Here is a 21,663-nt window from a genome sequence, read left to right as displayed (position 1 = left end):
TGCTCACATTTTTTATTGGATCACTTATCGTGATTTAATAATGTGTATTTATCATTTCACTTTTGGTTTGTTCGCGGTGGAAACGTGAATATTTTGACTATTAGAGTGTAGCAGTGCCAAACGAGGAGGTCCATCCCAGCCAAACTTATTTAAATCAACTTTTGTGATTTGAGCTGGCCCACTCAATGAACCGCAGAACAGCGGACTTGGCCCACTAATCTTTAATTATTTTAAAATATTATAATAGTTTGTTTCAACATTTTTTTAAGTTAAAGATAAAAATACTTAGCCAGTTAATCATCGTTAGTCTAAGAGAAATGTTATGGCAACTATTTTAAAGCGGGATTCTTTCTAGATTTTCTGTTATCTCATAATTTAAAATTTTAAAATCAATTGTCGTGTCAACATTCTAAAATATTGTATAAAAAACATAAGATGGTAGAGAATCCTATTAATTTGTAATATTAATATTGCATTTAGGTATGAGATTTAGGTGAATTTTTATGAGGATGTTTTTTTTTATGTTGACCTAAGAAATAAACTGGTCCAATATGAAATAAGTAAGTGCAAACATAAAAGGACTGAAATAAGTCTAGTGCATTCATAAATGGACCGAAATCAATTGATCGAACACCTATCGAATTGGGTTCAATTTGATAAGTGGCAATTTTTTGGCACTTATTTTCCGCACATTGCTGTCGGGGAATGGCTGCGATCACAAGCAAGTAATTGAATGGGTCGGGGCTCCGAAAGCAGGTGCGTAATAAGCAAGTGTTTCAGGATATGGTTTTTAAGCGAAAAATTTTAGATTTGATTTTATTAGTTTTAATAAAAATATCGTGTATCAAAACAATACAGTATTCTAAAATTATAATTTATGAATATAAAATTTCAAATTAGAGAGTAGGGACGAGCACAATGTTCTAATCAACTAAACATCTTCACTTTTAAAAATTTCTCAATTTGAACTCACGAAGCCAACAAGATTCCAATATATTATGTATTTCAAGAAACGACACATCTTGATCTCGAGATTGTCGAACTCGCATAGGTTTCGAATCTTTATGAAGCTAAACACTTTAACCCTACATTTCGGTGTATTGTATGTGTTATCGATTGGTGTGATTATTGGATGGTATTGGAATGCATATGTGTCGGTGAATGGCAAGATGACTAGAGAATATTATAGTGCTTTGTTGAATGTTCCTTGAGGTGCTACATGCTTGAATTGTGGTATTCTGTTGAGACATAGTGGTCTATGTGATGAATGTTCGAGTGTAGTGAATGACAAACTACAAATGGCTGGATCCCCGTTTAGGGTACGTAGGCAGTCTAACGAGGAGGTTAGATGCAACCATAAAGTATACAAAAAATTACTACACTTTTGGATCATGAGTTGTGTTTGGCTTGTGTCCTAGAGGCAATGTATGATAGATGTGCGGGTATTTAGTGAAGTCACACGTCGATCTTGGACCTATGTCGGGATCGGGGCGTGACAATTTATATATAATCATATATAATATAATTGTATTATAATTAATTAAATACTTTATTTATTATTTACTGAATCCATTACCTTAAGAATACAAAAATTGCACTGTGTGAGTTGCATTTTGTGGGCAAGTTAAAAAGTTTTAATATGAATCAAAATTTATGAGAATCCAGACCAATAATACTTATGGGAGATATCAAAGATCAACCAACATTATCAATGTTTAGCTTTAATTTTTATGCTCCACAAGATCCATTCATTAAATCATTTTATACATCAAATATTTAGTGACGAAATTAATATTTACTAAATTATTATACTTTAATTGAACAAATATATTTTTTGTATTGATGAAGATAGATATAACCGTTAACCAATGGAAATATGTTACCCGATGGGTATGATTATGGATAATACCCGATAATTAATTAGCGGTTATGAATATGATTAATTTTCGTTATTATGAGGATAAATATAACATATTTGTCCTCAAACCGAACCGTTGTCACCCCCACTAAGATCTGAAAGCCTCACAGAACCAGTGAGAAGGTTCTCACTTCGGAGAGAAGAGCTCTCACCATGCAGAGAGAGAGAGTATTGCCTTATTCAGTTCAACATTGTATTTAGCTAGATTTTTATGAGGATGTTTTCTTTTACGTTGATCCAAGAAATAAACTGGTCCAATATGAAATAAGCCGAGTGCATACGTAAATGGACTGAAATCAATTGATCGAACACTATCGGATTGGATTCAATCTGATAAGTGCCAAATTTTTTGCACTTATTTTCCGGACAGCGTTGTCGGGGAATTGCTGCAATCACAAGCAAGTGATTGAATGGGTGGGAGTAGGCCTGACAATTTCTAACACGATTCAATAATCTAACATGAAATTAACAGGTGTTCAAATCAACACAATAACGTATCGAATAGTTATCGGATAACCCGATAAGCATTTGTTAAGATAACAGGTTAGTTCGGGTATACACGTGGGTAACACGATACACGATAAGCAAAATATTTATTTTATAACCCTAAAAAATACTATAATAATTATATATATTAATTTAACAATTTTATACCCCTAAAAACTATAATAATTATATATATATATTCAATTAAATTTTAAAAATTGGTGACCATTGGATCGGCTTAAATATACATATCATTCAATTTCTTAAGTGTTATACGTACAAAATAAATAAATTTAAATCTACTTAATAAAAAATATATATACACACACACACACCCCATTGAACTTGATGGGATGCGAATTCTACGAAACTAATTTCAACGATCCAACCATCAAACTTGTTTGTATATGCTTCAAGATCACATCAACAAAAAATCGCAAAAAACAAACATTCAAAGATCAAGTAACAGGACAAAACTTTTCGACAGTTATAAAATGAAAAATTACGATTTAATGGCTATTTTAACTCCGATTTTGATTTTTTTTATTTATAGTTACACTCATTGAGCCTATATGAATACAATGAATATATTCGATGTTCAATTTAAAATATTTACACTAGTGGATACCACTAAATCTTATGTTATACTTAATGAAAATATAAATAAACTCTAAGTGTTAGTGAATCTATCGTTTTGAAGATATGCATCCTACAAAACTAATTTTAACGATTCAACCGTCAAACTTGTTTGTATATGCTTCGAGATCGTATACGCCAAAAATCGCAAAAAACAAACTTTCAGAGATTAAGTAATAGGACAAAACTTTTCGACGCTTATAGACGAAAAATCACGATTTAACGATTATTTTAACTTCGATTTTGATGATTTTTTACAGCTACACTCATTGAGCCTATATGAATACAATGAATGAATTCGATCTTCAATTTAAAATATTCACACTAGTGGATACCACAAAATCTTATGTTATATTTAATGAAAAATCACGATTTAACGGGTATTTTAACTCCGATTTTGATGATTTTTTTTACAGCTACACTCCTTGACCCTATATGAATACAATGAATGAATTCGATCTTCAATTTAAAATATTCACACTAGTGGATACCACAAAATCTTATGTTATACTTAATGAAAGTATAAATAAACTCTAAGTGTTAGCGAATCTATCGTTTTGATGAGATACGCATCCTATGAAACTAATTTCAACGATCCCACCGTCAAACTTGTTTGTACATACTTCGAGATCGCATACGCCAAAAATCGCAAAAAACAGATATTCAGAGATCAAGTAATGGGACAAAACTTTTCGACGGTTATAAACAAAAAATTATAATTTAACGGTTATTTTTCTCTATGGGTTTTGTTTACTCCTTTCATCGCATGCTTCTGGTCCTCATATATTAGCTGAATTCAATCTCTCTCTAGCTCTGCATATTTTTTTTGTGGGTTTGAAATTTTGTAAATTTTTTTGGCTTTTAAAAAAAATGAACTGCCACCAATTTGTCACCTCTTTAAAAAGAAAAAAAAAATTCTATTTTTTTGTTGGATTTCCATTTTCCAACCCAAAAAAAGAAAATGCAGTTTTAACAAACAAAACAAAAAACGAAAAACAAAACTAATGGAAGGATAAAACCAGCGTCAAAACAAAACAAATCAGAAAATTACCCAAAACTTCAGCACCATTTCAAACCCCATTTCTCTCCATCTTTCTCTCACCCCAAAAATCTAACTGCAAAATCCATCCTCATAAATAACCCCATTTCTCTCCATCTTTCTCTCTCCCTATCAATGGCCTCCAAGTCCACTTTACTAATCTCCACCTCCTTCCTTCTCTTCTTCTTCTCCACCACCACCATCACCGTCCGACTATGCTTTGCCCAAATCCCCGGAAACAATCTCGACCGTCCTCAATCCGACTCCGACTGCACTGGTCGTTGGATCCATATCCGACAGCTCCCCCCGTCCTTCAACCTGGATCTCCTCTCCAATTGCTCTGGCTACCCTTTGTTCAACGACTTCTGCCCTCACTTGGCCAACAATGGCCTTGGCCAGAAAACCCATAATATTTCTCACAGCTGGTACCGAACCGACCCGTTAATGCTGGAGCTTATTTTCCACCGTCGGATGCTCGAATACCCATGCCTCGCCTCAGATCCCCAATCTGCTAACGCCGTCTACCTCCCTTACTACTCCGGCATCGACGCCCTCCGTTATCTCTACGGCCCTGATTACAATTCCAGCTCTGAGCAGGGCCTCAATTTGTTCGATTTTTTGACCAATGACGACCCAGTTTCTTGGTATAGGCATATGGGTCAAGACCATTTCTTGGTTTTGGCCCGACCCGCTATGGATTTCTCCCAGCCGTTGCGAAACGATCCGCCGCTGTGGGGGACTTCGCTGCTCGAATTGCCGCAGTTTTTTAATGTCACCGCTTTGACAGTGGAGGCTCGTGCCTGGCCATGGCAGGAGCACGCTGTGCCTTATCCGACATCGTTCCATCCGCCTAATTTGTCCTTATTGGAGACGTGGTTGCAGCGAGCGAGGCGGTCCCGTCGCACCACGCTTATGATGTTTGCCGGCGGCGGCGGTGTTGGAAATAATCCGAACATTAGGAGGAGTATTAGGAATGAGTGCGAAAACAACACCAAAGCAAATAATGTGACTTCAAACAACAATTTGGGGAGGTTTGGAAGTGGGGGTGTCAGGTACACAAAGTTGTGTGACATTGTGGATTGCTCCCATGGGATATGTGAGTATGACCCAATTAGGTTCATGAGGCCAATGCTGCAGGCTAGTTTCTGCCTACAGCCTCCGGGTGACACCCCGACGAGGCGGTCCACATTCGACAGCATTGTGGCTGGCTGCATCCCTGTATTCTTTGAGGACTCATCCGCCAAAACGCAGTACGGGTGGCACTTGCCAGAGGATAAGTACGGGGAGTTCTCGGTGTTTATACCGAAGGAGGATGTGGTGTTCAAGGAAACTAGGGTTTTGGATGTGCTTAGGAGCATTCCTAGGGCTAGAGTGAGAAGGATGAGGGAGAAGGTGTTGGAGATGTTACCAAGAGTTATGTATAGAAGGCATGGGAGCTCAATGGGATTGAGAGCTAAGAAGGATGCTTTTGATCTTGCGATTGATGGTGTTTTGAACAAGATTAAATCTAGGGTTCTAGTTCAACCTAGGGTTTTCCCTTAGTGACCCACTTGAATTTTACTTTTGTTTTTTAATTTTTTTTTCTTTCCTTTCTTGGCATTGAAGTTATTGTAATTATTGATTATGTTGTACATATATTTAGTTTTATGCAAGTGTAGTGCTACTTGATTAAAGATAAAACACTACGTTTAAATGAAGGAAATAAACTTAGAATTTTGACAAAAGTTAGAATTTATAAATTGATATGCATCAATTCCTTTATCTGGATTCATAAACATAGAAATTTAGGGAGGTGTTTTCAATTGAGAATATGAGATTTGCAAAGATTCCACATAAAATTTTGATTCAATTCCCTCGAAATCTCATGAGAAGATGTGAGATTTGTGGATGCTTAAAATATACTACGAAATCTCTTCAATTCCTTCTAATTCCTCAACTTTATCAAATTCTTTAAAATCAATTTCTAATTGAATACACCCGGATTTCTAAGAATTTTAATAAATTATCTTAAAATTCTAATTGAATACATCTTGAATTTTAAAGCATCACTTCAAATCCTGATTGAATACCCCTAGATTCATTAAAAGAATTAAAATCCCTCAATGTCTCAATTGAATACACCCTCCTTAGAATAAAACAAAATCAGGTTTTTGGGACCTCAAATTCCTACGTTTAAATTCCATAGAAATAAATGTCATTTTTAAATTTCGATGAGTAAGAGTTTCAAAATAAAAGATTCCATATTCAAATTCCATTATTTTTTTAAGTTAACCAAACAAGAAAATTCATAAATTCTAAAAAATAGAATTCTTTAATTTCAAACTTAATAATCTTAAATTTCTTCGTCCAAACAAAATCTTAAGAAAAATGTTTGTAGATTTGGATTTGGCAAATCAACTAGAGCAGTGTGCTCCGCCGACTGCGCCTAGTTCAAATCCCGACCCTTGGATGATTGAACTTCAAATTACGCTATTATCATATTGTTTGTCAAAAACAAATGTTTTGAAAAATGCTCAATTCAAACATGAGATATAGAGTAGCTGTCTTCGTTGCAGCATTAGAATTGTTATTTTAGCCTTGGTTTGTGACTCAAGAAACAGAAAACAAATAAATTATTGGACCGACGAAAAACAATACAATCTTATTGAGGGTGCCAAAAACTAAAGAAAAACAAATGAAAGGGCGCTGATGGAGATTTGATGCAACAATACCTAATACATTTGGAACGTGATGCAAGAATTGCAAAACCGCGCTTCATACAGCTAGGACGACGTTCTTGTTCTGTATTGGCAGGAGGCGAGGTTTCGAGTTTCAACCCCATCTGAAAATGGTAGAAGCCCAAGTCAGACCTTCTCCAAAACCGGCAGCTGCAATAGTATGGCCTGGTTTCACCTTCCCGCTTCTCACAGCTTCGTCCAATGCCAACGGTATGGAACCAGCGCTTGTGTTGCCATAGTTTGCCAAGTTTGAAATCACCTGCTCTGATGGGATTTGCATGCGAGTAGAAACCGCATCAAGGATGCTCTCTGGTTTGCCTGCATTCTCGATTTGTCTTATCAGAACAAAATGTAATACGTCGCTGGTTTGCTAGGAAAACCTTAGGTCATTAAGAAGCTCCCTTGAAGTGCTATACCATTACGAAGAAAATGAAAATGTAAGCATTATTTCTCAATAGTGTACCAGTTTAGTTCACTGGACATATATGACAGGCTGGTATAGTTTTGGAAATAAAAAATTATTAGGCTGAAGTTACTTGCCGTATATGTCTATTTTCCACGCCTAAATATTTTCTGAAATTAAACGTAATGTGGGAAAGAAATTGTAGTTAAATGATAATCGGTAGCTGTAACTGACGGTAGAGCAGAGAAATCGTTTAATCAGCAAAACCTGGGGTAAACTTTCCCAAAGATATCATTCGTCATACCTGATGGAGCAGTAACCAATCAATGCTAGATGCAGGGAGACCAGCCTTTGCAAGGGAATACTCAATTGACTGTGGCACAACACGCACAGCAAAGCGAAAGACCTCTTTACCATTCATTTGAAGGCAGGAATATGAAGCTTGTCTTGGAGGGAAGCCTAGGACTGAACCATTAGAACCCAACTCATCGTCTGTTTCATTTTCTTTCAAGGCGGCATTTAGATGTCTGCAAAGAGAGTGATCGGTCAGTATCAGAAAAATACTGTACTTGCTGAAAAGGTGCATAAAACAAACATAGAAATTGAGAAAACGCAAACCTGTATCCTTCACGTTCCTCTATCGGTCCAAAGTTAGAAGCTGAGAGGGACTTCAATGCCCTTATATAGAAAACCAGTCCTTAGAGCTAAGTAAACCAAGTCGTTACCCTTAATGTGACAATACGCTGATACTAGATCCAAAATAAATCCACTACAAGCAGCTGTAATATCATACGCTAAAGGATTCCTTGCGCAGCCGAGTGCTTTCTGAACCTGAAATTACAATATAATACAAATTGAAAAAATGTAAGCATTTACTGTATTAATTAAACAACATAAGCACTAAGAGTTTGAATTTTTGCTTGAGCATTCATTAAAATGCGAAGCTCAACAACATCAATATTTAGCTCCACTTGCACTACACAGGGGTTTCTAACATGCAAAATAGAGTAACACTCAATTGTTCGTTCTATATCACGCGTGAATCATGATCAATATAGTCCAGTATAGTTCACATAGTTGGTCAAAGTTCGTGCCATGAAAAAAGCATAAAACTAAATAAGCACAACAAACTTAATCAATAAAATAACCGACTAGGAATATAAAGAAGAGACCTTAAAAAGCTACAGTTTTTAAAAGTCAGCCAGCGGTAGTTCGACCAAATACTGAACAAACCCAAAAAAAAGCATGTCACATCTAGTACAAAACTCCAGTCCAGTCAAGATGAATCGCGCTAATGGGAACTCTTCTAAAGTTCTTAGACATAGATGCCCACAAGGATAAAAGAATCTACTTCTGTCTGAAATAGAACCCCTTTATAAATTAATGAAACTTGCAATGATCTGTTACTTTTTATTTTTCTTCTACATAACAAATAAATACACACCTAGATAGATGAAATTTTGTTCATCACCTAAAGATTTATAAGCCCCTAAAAACATGGAGAATAAAATATAATAGGAATCAATATTGGCAAAACAATCATATAATGCACACCACTGTGAAGCTCAATCCCTTTTCTTTTTTTTAAATCCTGACGACTTAATCCAGACACCACCCAATGATCTACATACCTTAGGGGGCACAGCCAAAGATTTCATCAGGCGTAGATGTGCACACCAAGATTAGGTCCACATCATCAACATCAACCTGTGCCATCTCAAGAGCTTTATGCGCTGCCTCGACCGCTAACGTTGTCAGGCTCTCTTTGCCTGTAATTTTACAAGAAGAATGTCATTATATAGAATGGGTAACATAAAATATCCCCTAGACCTAAAAATGAGGACGAGAAAAGAGACACATATTTGACTAAAATAAGTGTTCAGATAAAAGGTAAAAGCATTCAAATATCCAGTACAACATAGGAAAGTCCCCCTTAGGCTCTTACACATCTTACACTACCAGCATTAATCAGGTCAAACCTCACCATATGCTTATAGTTTCAGTTGTCCGAATAGAATGGTGAAACCATAGTACTATGTAACAGATTTTGTTCAATAGCGACAGAAAGAAGGTCATACAAGCCGCTATCTGACAAACCTCATCCTAGGCAAGATTCAAATCGTCAACCTGAGAGGTCCAACAGATTGTTTCCTCTTGTAATGCAGTGCATATGCACCGCAAGTATGAGACAATGAAGCTGAATTTCCTAAGTTAAACCCATAGCATGCGATTTAAAAAAAGAGGCTCGACACAGGCTAAGCTACCTCAAACTGTTTACCAAATTTATGACATTATCATGCACAGAAAAGTATGACCTGACCTGAAATAACTCGTCGATTACAAATCCCAGTGCGAACAGATATCCAATCATCGTTAGTATCTACTACTTTCGCAAGATCGTCATTTGAAATCTTAAAGACTGGGTACTGATGAGCCGCATCCAATTAACTTGCAGCCTTTACTGACAAGCCTGAAATAAAATAGGGATTATTTAAGATCAGACAGATTATCATTTATCAGCTTGTATTCATACCCCCATTTAACCAAATTGCAATCCCAGTACTGACAGTGGCTCTGGGCAAAGGCACTCTGTTTATTACATAAAACACATAGCAGTGGCCACGGTCCAACCTGGGATAGCTTTAACCAAGAACAATTATAATTAGATGCAGGAGACAATTTTAAAAGATCCGTCCAAAGCCATGGGCCACTGGTAGGAATTTAATTTTAGATTTTACAAAAACAGAAATAAACAACCAATTCATTCAGGACAAAGTTCAATAACACACTTGGCATTCAATAAAGGAACTTGGTAATTTGGTCATGTTCTACATTTAGCACCCTTTACCAAGCCATTAAAGAAGATAGCTACAGAGCGCAAAGACAATCCAAATGCAAGAAAAGGAAAAAAAAAAAAACCTTAATTTGATAAACAATTTTTTTTTTCTGGTGTTCATAAGATAACCAGACGACAATAGGCAAGAAAAAGTCACTTTAAGTGGGTCTACAAAAGTGGTAAACTGATAAGATAAACTTTTAGTTTTGTTCATGATTATTGCCTTTATTTCCCTTCCATCATCCAAAACATTCTCTTATTTTAAGTGGGAGAGAGAGCAGACAGATGGCAAAGCCATCGGAAGAACAGTGATACAAGCAACCTTTAAAAACCAATACAAAACCTCATCTAGAAGTATCATCAAAAGGAAATCTAATATTTTTGCCAAATACTGATTCACCTAAGCTCATGCCTGTAATCCGACTTACATCAATGAAAACGCTTCTAACTTAGTTGCATCCTCTAGTTAGTCCTAAAATTGATTTGTTAGACAGTCACTTTACTGTGCCTTAATCATCTATGTATATGTATACTTCCCCAAATTTTAGCCTTAAATTGATTGTAGTTACTAAAAAGTCGGCTTGATTTTGGATCGGTTGTAGCTGGCTTCGTTGCTTAAGCCTTGTAAATTCTACTGCAATGGAGATGAATAAGATCATCCAATTCCAAATCCTCAGTGATAATATATCCCAACCAAAATTAAAAACTTTGTGCAGCACAAGTTTACACATGGGACTTTATTCCCCATCCCCTTCATACAGAAAATGGATATGCACTGGCATGCTATTGCCAACCATAACTCCAATCCTACTTATCGAAACAAATCTAGCATATACAAGTAAAACCAGAAAGCTAAAGAACTTTATGAATAAATGCAAATCATGAAGCTTTCCAACAAAGATAATAAATCAAATGCAAAATCCAATATACAAAACAATAAGGGGCAATATCACCAAAAAGAATGAAAGAATGGAGATTGAACTCACTTGGGTGATCGAGATTCAGAAGCGGAAGCTCCAACATGCTTCTCTGCGCCTTCAAAAGTGCTGGAGCAGAATACCCTCTCCGAGATTCCCTCAGGGGAAGGAAACCCAGATCCAAAAACGCGTATTGAAGGCTCGGAAAGAACCCAGATGCATTGGTCGCCATTTATTTAAACCCACAAAGCAAAATTTCAGACCCACAAAAATAATATGCAGAGCCAGAGACCGGCCCTTCTTTCTTCGGAGGGTCCAAAGGCTCCGGAAGCACATACTCGATAAACAGGTGTTTCAGAAGACGGTTTCTAACAATAAATATAATATTAATATATTATGTATTAGCATTATAGTCTAATTATATTATTCTTTACAAGTGAAAAATTTTTGTTTTAATTTTGTTTTATTATATATTGTGTATCAACACAATACAGTATTCTAAAATTCCAACTTTTGATTATAAAATTTCAAATTAGAGAGTAAAGCAAGCACAATGTTCTAGTTAATTAAACATCTTCGTTTTTGTAAATTTCTCAGTTTGAATTCACGAAGCCAACAAGATTCCAATCTATTGTGTATTTCAGGAAAGAGACATTCTAATCTCAAGATTGTCGAACTCGGAGATGTTTTGAATTTTTATGAAGCTAAACACTTTATCCTTACAAAAATACCCAATTAACTTTTTTTTTTTTAACACATCGTAACTACTGTATTAAGGAGGGAGCTAAAAGTGAATAACGTGTCAATAATATGTCAACACCACGCGTCCTAGGGTAATTAGGTCTTTTTAACTAATAGAATAATTTTTAAAGAAAAAGAAATTGAAAATGTTATTGGTGTCATTTTGCGTAAGTTCAATTTTCTTCCCTAAATTGTGAAAACAAAGAATCTAGGAAGAAATCTCGAACCCTCCGCGGTTTCCCCACGCAAGAACAACTTCGGCGCTCTAGTCTTACCCGCCGGTGATTCTCTCGCTCCTCACCCGAATTCTTACTTGCAGGTGCTCCTCCTGCTCTGATTAGCTTTTAGGGCTTCCAATTCTCAGTCGCATGTCGAATTTTAACTTGGAGAATATCCATTATCCATTGTCCGTTTTATCTCGGAATTCGGAATATCTTATTTAATTGGAATTTTTGGAGGTTAATTTTGCTTTAATTACTTCCTGTGATTGCTTTTTTGTAATTTATGTAATCATGGATCAGTGAATGTTTTTGCAAATATGAGGAATGAGTTTCATGTTGACTTAAATATTTCCAGTTATCTTAGCGTTTAAACGCAGTGGTGTTGTAGGATTCATATAGCTGACCTCACTTAGCGGGTTTGGGCTTGGTGCCACCTAGCTTTGTGGTTGTATTTTCACTAAATTACTAAAATTTACGTTTTTTCTACCCATTGAAGAAATGTTTATTCCAGAATTTTAACTTGATTAGTTCTCGAATTTTAGAATTAGGTATGTATATCTATGCAAGTGAAATGGAACTACGTTTTAGATTTCGTATGCTTGTGCATTGCTGATGATTGAGCTGTAATTTTAGGGGGAAAGGGTTGAGCTCTCAGAATTTGGTGGGAGTAAAATTTACAGACGGAAAAATGTCTGCGGCGGACATTGCAGGTATACTGGAAAAGTCGAAAGAGCTTGATCAATTGAGGAAAGAGCAAGAAGAGGTGCTCATTGAGATAAACAAGATGCATAAGAAGCTCCAAACTAGTAAGTCCCTTTGTTTGTTAGTCCTTGGAAATATTCTCTGAATCTTTTGTAATTGGATATTTTGATTTTTCGATAGATTTGTTAGTTGACATTCAGCTTAGAAGCGAGGAATGACCAATGTGTTTAATAATGTTAGTTTCTTTTTTAATCTATCTTGCATGTTAATACAGCTCCTGAAGTGGTTGAGAAGCCCGGGGATAATTCATTGTCGAAGCTGAAGAATTTATATGTGCATGCCAAAGATCGTTCAGAAAGAGAAGTAAGGTATGTTTCTTTTTATCTTTCGTCGAGTTAAACACTTCCTTGGACCTGTTTGAAAAAGGGTTAAACACTTCCAAGGAAGTTTATATGTTATCTTTTTTCGGTTATGTGGCTGAAGATTAAAGAAAAAAGCTTTTAAAGCTCATGCTCTCGTGTCAACTTCTTTTTTGCACAAGTTAAGCTTTTGTTTATTCTTTATTGATAAACTTTTCAGGTTAGTTTACCATGTTTTGTTGCAGTGTTTCCAATTTGTTGTTGAGTCAGCTTGATGCTCTTTTGCCTTCTGGACCTTCAGGGCAGCCGCGAAGAAGGATGGGTATGGATCCAGGAGCTATAAGCATTCCTATTAAATAATTACATATTTCTGTTGGCTTTTCGTTTTATATAAATATTTCACAGTTTGTGTTAATTGTCTGTTAATTGTCAGATGCCATGATTCTGCTTAACCAAAAGATAAATATATACATATAATGTCAAATATTGAGTGGCTAATATTCCACTGAGATTCCGGTCCTTTTTATTTGAAAACACTATAATTTCTTCATTCGGCTGATATTACATGTACTGCAGAAGGTAATGAGCAGAAAAGGAAGAGAATGAAGCCCGAGTCAGATATTTCAAGGATTTCCCCTTCCATGCGAAGTCAACTCGAGGCTCATGCTAGTCTGAAAGGTGAACAGGTATGCAGTATTATCGTGATCTGTCGTGTTTGATTGCGCTTGCTCCTTCCCACTACTCTCTTGCTCTTGGTTAAAATGTCATCCTTCACTGAATGATACTCTTTGAGGATCGGTTTTATTGACATTTACTATCACTTCTAGGTAGCAGCGAGGGTCACGGTTACTCAAGAAGATGCTGACAAGGATGAGTGGTTTGTTGTAAAAGTGATGCATTTTGACAAGGATACAAGAGAGTAAGTCTAGTTTTACTTACTATGCAACAACTCGTTTTAGTTTATCATGATAACTTTTTTAGCCCAATCATGATCTGCCAACTTGGTTTGTTTATTTTGGACATGGTGTGATGCTAGTTAAAATTGTGCAGATTTGAAGTACTAGATGAGGAGCCAGGCGATGATGAAGAGGGCGGTGTCCAAAGGTAGTTTCCTTGTTGTGTGTTTAACAATACTGTTCTCTCTGGTTTATATTGAATTCTATTGGATGCTTAACTTTCTTTTCACCATTTTTCTCTGTTGTCATTGCTGCTCTCAGAAAGTACAAGTTGCCTATGAGCGCTATTATACCTTTCCCGAAGAGAAACGACGCTTCCAGTGCTATAGATTTCCCCACGGGAAGACCCGTTTTAGCAGTATATCCAGGAACAACTGCACTATACAAGGCAACTGTGGTGAATGGCCATCGCAAGGTAACGATTCCATCCACCCACTTTGATGCATTTTTCTTTGTGGATTTCTCTCTTTAGTATCGTTATAGTGCTTATGCCGTGGAACTAAACTAACGCCTGATCATGTTTGCATGCTTCTGGCGGATGCTCAACCATCAGAGGAAGACGGATGAGTAAGTTACCTCAATACGGATTGGGTTTTACTTTTACGCCACTTTATAATCAAGGCATCTTAATTTAGTTGCTTCCTTGTTACATACATGATATGATGTTTTAATGTTTGAATTGGGCAGTTATTTGTTGGAATTCGATGACGACGAGGAGGACGGATCCTTGCCTCAGAGGACAGTGCCCTTCCATAAGGTGGTTGCCCTGCCGGAAGGCCATCGCCAGTGATTCTTTCATGCTGTTTATAGTTTGTGTATAAATTAAAAGTAAAATGGCGTTTAGGATCGTCTCGTGTAATTTTCTACTTTTCTTGTCCCACAGTAAACCACACGTTTCAAAAACTCGGATGGGAATGTTACTATTTTGTGGCTTTATATTATACGTAAGGTGACGTCGTTTAATTTTGGGCAAGGTACATTTCACACCTTCAAATCGGATCATGAGGTTTCAATTTTTTCGCTTTTGATCAATTACACCTTATTTTAGGCTGATCATTTGGTTAACTGATGACGTGGTAAGGCAGAGCTCAAGACTAAGATGGCCTTGATGTGTTCTATCTGGCACGACGGGGTGGTTTATAGTATCACGTCAATACTTAACGGTTAATTAGACGATTAATCTTAACAAATTGTGTATAATGGTTTATACCAAAATGTGATATCCTGCTCGTGGCTCATTTTGCAATTATCCTCTAATCTCGATGGTTTGAAATGCACTTAAGACGTTTTACCTTCGTTGTTGAGTAACAACCAATAATTAGTTAATTAATTAATGTTAAGCAAGTGTTGAGCAAGAGGGCCCTACTTTGATCCCAAAACTCTCCCCCTCGAACTCAAATCCCCCTTTCTTCGTTGCCTCCGCCCTCTCTTTCGATCATCTTCGCCGCCGCTTATCTCCCAGCAATTCATGGCTTCCGCGATCGGAGCTCCGTCGTCATCGAATCTCTTTTTCATGCCCTCACTGCCAGCTTTGTCCACACGTTTTCTGTCTACCCACCTTTCTCTCTCTGAAACCAGCCCAAAACCCACGATCGCTAAAACCCTAGCCTCCAAACCAAACAGCCCACCCCTCCTCTCCTCCGCCTTCTTCGCCGCCACAAATGTCTCAACTATCTTCCACTCTCCGCCGTCGCTCCGGCGTCACCGATCCTTCACAGTCCGGATGGCACGTGGGAAGTTCGAGCGGAAGAAGCCGCACGTGAACATCGGCACAATCGGCCATGTGGATCACGGCAAGACGACGCTGACGGCGGCGCTGACCATGGCTCTGGCTTCCATGGGCAACAGCGCCCCCAAGAAGTACGACGAGATCGACGCCGCTCCTGAGGAGCGCGCGCGCGGGATCACCATCAACACCGCCACCGTTGAGTACGAGACCGAAACCCGCCACTACGCCCACGTGGACTGCCCAGGGCACGCCGACTACGTCAAGAACATGATCACCGGCGCCGCCCAGATGGACGGAGCTATCCTCGTCGTCTCCGGCGCCGACGGCCCCATGCCCCAGACCAAAGAACACGTGCTGCTGGCCAAACAAGTCGGCGTGCCCAATGTGGTCGTTTTCCTGAACAAGCAGGATCAGGTGGACGACGAGGAGCTGCTTGAGCTGGTGGAATTGGAGGTCCGCGAGCTTTTGTCCTCGTACGAGTTTCCGGGAGACGACGTGCCGGTGGTTTCCGGGTCGGCATTGCTGGCTCTGGAAGCGTTGATGGCGAACCCAAAAATCAAGAGAGGGGAGAACGAGTGGGTGGACAAAATTTATGCCCTGATGGATGCTGTGGACAGTTACATTCCAATTCCACAACGGCAAGTTGATCTTCCGTTTTTGCTGGCGGTTGAGGATGTGTTTTCGATCACAGGGCGGGGCACAGTTGCGACAGGAAGGGTGGAGAGGGGTAAAGTGAAGGTTGGGGACAGTGTGGACATAGTGGGATTGAGAGAGACTAGGACCACAACAGTGACAGGGGTTGAGATGTTTCAGAAAACGCTCGATGAGGCAATGGCCGGTGATAATGTGGGGCTTCTGCTGAGGGGAATTCAGAAGATGGATATCCAGAGAGGGATGGTGGTGTCGAAGCCCGGCAACATTAAGCCTCACACGAAGTTTGAGGCGATTGTGTATGTGTTGAAGAAGGAGGAGGGCGGAAGGCATTCGCCATTCTTTGCTGGATACAGGCCACAGTTTTACATGAGGACGACGGATGTGACAGGGAAGGTGACTGGAGTTACGAATGACAAGGATGAGGAGACGAAGATGGTGATGCCAGGAGACCGGGTGAAGATGGTGGTGGAGCTTATAATGCCAGTGGCTTGCGAGCAAGGAATGAGATTTGCGATCAGGGAAGGTGGGAAGACTGTTGGGGCTGGTGTCATCCAGTCCATTATCGAGTGAGTTGATAGTAAAACTATTAGTCTACATATGATTGGAATTATAGACAACATACTAGTTTCTTGTGGTGATCATAGTTTTGTTGATAGCTCGATCTCATTCATTGTGGTTTTTGCTTTCGGTTTTTTCATTTGAAATCAATACATATGTTTGAAATTAGGGTTCGGTCGATCAACATTTTGTGTGTTCTGGAAAGGCCAATGAGTGTTAGAATTGCTGTTGCCTTGGAGTTAGTCGGTGTTGACCTAAGTTGAAAGCAAGATACCATTAACTAAACCTGAATCATGAAAATGATTATGGACCTAAACCAAATTTGTTCTTTCGTTTTCACTTTCTTCCTTTTGAATGGGTTTTGAGTAATTGTAACAAGTTTATACTCGAGTCCCTGTTCTCCTGGTCACATGTGACTAAGGATGTATGGTCACCCACATCGGGACTTGATATCAGGGGAGGAAAATAAACGGATGTGCTTTTAATGTTCTATTCTCAACTCTTGATATCAAATCTAAGGGTGGGTGACAAGCATTCGCAAGAACATTTCTGGTTTATACTTTTTGTTAGTGTCGGAAGCAGAGGAATGCCTGCTGTCATGTGAAGTTTGTGTTGTGTTCTGAGTTTTGGCTCGTTGTTGAGCGGGAAGTGGAAGAGGAACTGAGATGGATATGAATGTGATCGATTGAAAGTGAAGTAAGTTGGCATCTGTTTCTTTGCATTCTGAATATTACATTACATGTTATTTGGTTGTCACAATCAAACCGAAGTTTAATGGTCCATGATTTATTTGGAGGCTTGTAGCCGCGTGCTGTGTTTTCTCAGAATTGCATCATCCCACCACCTTGGTTAAGTTTGTTTGCCCCACCACCACCATTGTATTTTGTTGTCACACTTATAAGATAAAAAAGTTAATGGTCCTGGATGTATTATGAAAAATACTTCTATGGCATGGGGATACCGTCAGCGTGGTGCCCCATGCCATAGACGTTGCACTCATGTATTAGGGTTGGACCTCCAATTGAGTGTCGTCGTGTCAAGCATGCAGTATGTGTAAAGTTGTAAATGCCGTGATGATCCCTCTCTGTATCTCTCTCTCACTCTGGTCACGCGATGAGAGATTGAGAGAAGGTGCATTATAACGATCACAATCAAAAAATTTCCGTAGGGTAGTTATCTCTGGTTTTAATCTTCATGTCCACTGGAACTAAAAAGAGGTCGGCTAGCTTTCCGACCTCTGTTAGCCTCCGATGGAGGAGGGAGCAGTAACAGGAAAAGACCGAGTCTTAAGTGTTCCTCTCTTGTAATACATCTTATTACTATTTTGATATCTGTCTAGCTATCAATGCCTATGACAAGCTTGAGTAATCGGAATTGCCGGGTTTGACGATGGCGAGCCAGTGAGTATACGATTAGCAACCCACTGGTTCGCTCCCTCGGTGTAGTGAACTCCATCCCAGCTAATAAAAGCCGACGGGTTTTGACATGAAGCACCGTAGACATCGCTTCCATTTACGCTTCCCTTGTTCCCGCACCAGATGTGGTCGTATCCCACGTGATAACCGCAACAAACCTTCATCGGATCAGCAAACCCTGTAAACAAGGATTGTAACGTTAATCAGTATCTAATAACGTAATTAGCGGTAAGGAAGTTGAACAAATTGGGTACCTTCAGTCTTTGCAGCGCCGATGAGTCCGTACTTGGCGGCATAGACATCGACGTATGTGATTGCAGCTTGTGGCAGCTCAGCTCTTAGTTTGATGACTCTGTCTCTGAGCTGCGTGTTGAACTCTACGGCAACGTCGTTTTGGGCCTTGACGCAGCCATGGTCGTCGAGATAACCGGCTGGCGGATTCAGGTTGTAGAATAACTGTACCGGCAAGCAACCAACAGGACCTGTGTTGTGTATCCAAAATGTCCTCCCCCCTTCTTCATATATCCGCTGAAGTTTGTCAATCACAACCAATGTTACAGACATGTTTGTTTAATGAAGATGCGATGAGCACTTCTAGTAGAAGTGCTTCCTACATAAGCAATTCCAAACCGACCTAATTAAGTTTCTTAATCTTAAGCGATTGTCATGGTGCTACTTTACTTACATGGACTGCTATGGCTAACTGGTTGACAATGTCCGGCAGTTCTGCACGAAACTGGTCGAAACTGAGCTTCCGAAACCCCATGGAAAGATCGTTTTGCCCGATATCAAAGGTGTACAGAGCCTCTGCGAACTCCCGAGGATCTGGCAGAGCGCTTCTCTCAGAAGGGTTCTTGGCTGGAGGACATGAGAAACAGTTCAGATTTACAACAGCCAATTAATAAAGATTGAAGCTTGAAGCAGTTTTCGGCACTGAAAAGATTGAACCTTGGCGATAGAGATCGGCAGTGCGAGCTTTGAACTGCAGGAACTGCGCCGTCTGCATATCGAGGGAGAAAGGGCTAATGCCGTACTGGAAAATGGTTTCGTTCGGCCGCCTGATGGTGGATCCTCCGGTGGCGAAATTTGCACCGTGCCGGTAATTTGTTCCGAGTGAGTTCAAATATGCACTCAAGTATGGCAACTTCAGGCGCTCAGCTGCACAAAATCACAGTTCGACGCGTATGTAAAATAAATATATTGAAAAGTTAAAAAATATGAACACGCATCATAATCAGGAATTAGCGAGAACAATTTGCCTTTAATTTAGTTGTTACCTAAGAAGTCTATGATAAGGCGGCCATCGGCGTCCCTCCCGGCCGGCTTGTGGAAGAATGCTTCGCCGTAAGGAGCTTTGATTGGCTCGAACGCGGCCGATATGCCGCCGGTGTCGGAATTCGAGTCCCCGAAGTTGTAAATTGCCGGGAAAGAACAGGGTGGTAAGTTCTGGCCTCCCACAGCCAAAACCCGGAAAGCCAAGAAGAACCCAGATGCCAGAAGCAGTTTCCAAAACTCCATTTTCCACTGTTTGGCTAATGGTAGTGACTAGTGAGGCTAATCATGCAGCATTTAAATGTGAAAGCTGGATAGGATGGGACTGGTTTGAAGAGGACAAAGTTATCCTAATTATACGTGGGGACAAAGATTTTCATCAGAGAGATTCAGAGGCATGTGCTGTTGATCTACTCGGCCGAAAAAATGGAGAACAGAAAAATTAATAGGAAAATCTTTTTGTCCCCGCTAGTGATGTAGACTTGGGGAAGTGATTATCTTCTAATCACTTCAACCGAGGCCATCAGATCAAGTAATCCGGATTTTTTAAGTTTTATTCAACGGTTTAGTTGTTTTGATTCTTAAAAATTATTATAATTTTTTATTGTTGGATGATATTTGAAATGTCCGGATCACTTTGATCTGATGATTTTGGTGGAAGAGATCTGAAGATGATCTCTTTCGGTCGACTTGTATAGTGATGAGGTGTAGTCCACTGTCCCCACCAGCTCAGTAAATTATTTTCCCTTTAGCTTTCTCGAGGTTTAGACAAAAAAAAAAAAAAAAAAGGGTAAAAGAAGACTTTAGAAGATTTGAAAAGAGATTCATTTAGAGTTAATGGAAAACAGAGTGCAGTAACGTTTTAAGATTCATTCAACTGACTTTAATTAGTGAGATAAGACTTTGTTTTTGTTTTTATGGTTCTTGTTGTTGTTGATACTTTATTGAGGATCCAATGGTGTTTCAGAGTCCTCTATTTCGATGTTTTAGTGGTTAGATTTTGGTTATTATATTTATTAAAATTTAATGATTTAAAACTCTAAATTACAGAACATTACATTAGAAAATCTTTCAATTTCAGCACAATTAGGATCAGTAAAGACTTTCCCATCGTGTTGCTTGGCCTTGGAATTGAGTGAGGGGAGAGAAATTTACTCGTAGCAGAATGCAACTGTGACAGCATTTTATTTAGTCATACAATGTCATGTCAATGGTGGAATTAGAAACTTAATCCGATAGGGTTTAACTTTAGTCGGGTTAAGTTCTGCTTGGAAATTTTTATATGGTAGAGAAGGAACCCAAGTCTAAGGGTGACACCATCGCTATGTGTTATGCATTGTAATTTTTTTCATATAACAATATGTGACTGACTTGAATACAATTACGACGACATTTCCAGTAGGCGAAACTTCTTTCTTGGGCCGCGAACCTTATGACGGATTAGGAGAGGGAACAGAATATGTTTCAGCAACACATGCCGTTGTTTACAAGGGAAGGGACAATGACATGCAGCTCGTTATAAATCTTGAATTATCAACAAGTTCCATGGAGATTAGAGAGACAGTTATGTTTGAATAGAGTCGGTGATTGCGAAGTGTGCGACTCTCTGTGTATAACGTACATAAGGTAATTAAAATATGGACCACGGTTGTCTGGACGCTCAAGAGTATCATGTATTTCGAATATTTTACTTGTTAGATCTTTATTTTAACATACAAAAATTAAGATTTAACTGTTAAAATACTTACTATTTAGTACCACAGTCTAATGATATTTCTCTTTATTTGAAGTAAGAGGTTATATGTTCGATTATCGCCAAAAGCAAATTTTAACCACATTATTACTAACCGTGAGATTTGGATCATTTTTCAATCATCTTAGTGTAGTTAATATTGTTTGTTAAAAAAAAAAAAAAAAAAAAAAAAACAAGTAGTCAAAACCCTCAGAATACCGCTTACTCCGAAGCACCGAAAGGTATTTATTTATGGTTATTCTATATGCCAGAACTCATGAACAACATTGAACAACATGATAGATTCTGCTATAGCACGCGTGATCAGCCAAAAATCTTGTTATTCAACAGCGTGCAAAGACAGAGAAACTT

The 21,663-nt window shown here is 38.6% G+C and overlaps 4 protein-coding genes and 1 pseudogene across 11 annotated transcripts; 3 read left to right on the top strand and 2 right to left on the bottom strand.

Moving 5' to 3' along the window:
* The first annotated feature begins 4,088 nt into the window (after positions 1–4,088).
* Positions 4,089–5,759, top strand: LOC137741079 (putative xyloglucan galactosyltransferase GT19 pseudogene; annotated as a pseudogene). Its single transcript, XR_015966815.1, has one exon. The product of XR_015966815.1 is annotated as a putative xyloglucan galactosyltransferase GT19 pseudogene (transcript).
* An 820-nt stretch (positions 5,760–6,579) lies between these two features.
* Positions 6,580–11,188, bottom strand: LOC137739861 (beta-ketoacyl-[acyl-carrier-protein] synthase III B, chloroplastic; the record flags this gene model as incomplete). The annotated part of the gene is given in 8 exon segments (XM_088700073.1): positions 6,580–7,100; positions 7,103–7,114; positions 7,504–7,771; positions 7,942–8,030; positions 8,835–8,968; positions 9,520–9,613; positions 9,615–9,669; positions 11,022–11,188. Coding segments are annotated over 8 exon segments (1,029 nt in total), but the record flags the coding sequence as incomplete, so codon positions are not given.
* Positions 11,189–11,847: 659 nt separating this feature from the next.
* On the top strand, positions 11,848–14,897 carry LOC137740066 (SAGA-associated factor 29 homolog A). Of its 7 annotated transcripts, none has more exons than XM_068479863.2 (10): positions 11,848–12,012; positions 12,548–12,720; positions 12,891–12,984; positions 13,221–13,297; positions 13,555–13,661; positions 13,803–13,894; positions 14,026–14,079; positions 14,193–14,346; positions 14,485–14,498; positions 14,619–14,897. In XM_068479863.2, the coding sequence occupies exons 2-10, from the start codon at positions 12,603–12,605 to the stop codon at positions 14,719–14,721; spliced, it is 813 nt and encodes a 270-aa protein (XP_068335964.2). In that variant the 5' UTR covers positions 11,848–12,012; positions 12,548–12,602; the 3' UTR covers positions 14,722–14,897. The 7 variants fall into 7 exon arrangements, with proteins under 7 accessions (XP_068335964.2, XP_068335961.2, XP_088555954.1 ...); XM_068479860.2 differs by having other exon boundaries at positions 13,552–13,661; XM_068479862.2 differs by having other exon boundaries at positions 11,855–11,974; positions 13,552–13,661.
* Positions 14,898–15,163: 266 nt separating this feature from the next.
* LOC137739179 (elongation factor Tu, chloroplastic) lies at positions 15,164–17,056 on the top strand. The gene has a single exon (XM_068478713.2). The coding sequence runs from the start codon at positions 15,400–15,402 to the stop codon at positions 16,882–16,884; it is 1,485 nt and encodes a 494-aa protein (XP_068334814.2). The 5' UTR covers positions 15,164–15,399; the 3' UTR covers positions 16,885–17,056.
* A 975-nt stretch (positions 17,057–18,031) lies between these two features.
* LOC137739180 (GDSL esterase/lipase At5g14450) lies at positions 18,032–19,975 on the bottom strand. Its single transcript, XM_068478714.2, has 5 exons — positions 19,565–19,975; positions 19,236–19,445; positions 18,973–19,145; positions 18,542–18,815; positions 18,032–18,465 (listed from the first exon to the last, which is right to left on the bottom strand). Exons 1-5 carry the CDS (start codon positions 19,803–19,805, stop codon positions 18,215–18,217), a joined length of 1,149 nt encoding a protein of 382 aa, XP_068334815.2. The 5' UTR covers positions 19,806–19,975; the 3' UTR covers positions 18,032–18,214.
* Positions 19,976–21,663: the final 1,688 nt, after the last annotated feature.

The sequence above is a fragment of the Pyrus communis genome, chromosome 9, assembly GCF_041283825.1.
Source record: "Pyrus communis isolate YQ-2024b chromosome 9, ASM4128382v1, whole genome shotgun sequence".
Taxonomy (NCBI): domain Eukaryota; kingdom Viridiplantae; phylum Streptophyta; class Magnoliopsida; order Rosales; family Rosaceae; genus Pyrus; species Pyrus communis.
This window is presented reverse-complemented; position numbering and strand designations above follow the sequence as displayed.

Coding starts and splice junctions, on each gene's coding strand:
- LOC137740066 (XM_068479860.2), top strand. CDS start 12,603: ATGTCTGCGGCGGACATTGCAGGTATACTGGAAAAGTCGAAAGAGCTT. Junction 13,298..13,551: donor GCAGCCGCGAAGAAGGATGG/GTATGGATCCAG, acceptor CATGTACTGCAG/AAGGTAATGAGCAGAAAAGG. Junction 14,080..14,192: donor GAAGAGGGCGGTGTCCAAAG/GTAGTTTCCTTG, acceptor TGCTGCTCTCAG/AAAGTACAAGTTGCCTATGA.
- LOC137739179 (XM_068478713.2), top strand. CDS start 15,400: ATGGCTTCCGCGATCGGAGCTCCGTCGTCATCGAATCTCTTTTTCATG.
- LOC137739180 (XM_068478714.2), bottom strand. CDS start 19,805: ATGGAGTTTTGGAAACTGCTTCTGGCATCTGGGTTCTTCTTGGCTTTC. Junction 19,446..19,564: donor CCTTATCATAGACTTCTTAG/GTAACAACTAAA, acceptor GATTTTGTGCAG/CTGAGCGCCTGAAGTTGCCA. Junction 18,816..18,972: donor AGTTAGCCATAGCAGTCCAT/GTAAGTAAAGTA, acceptor GACAAACTTCAG/CGGATATATGAAGAAGGGGG.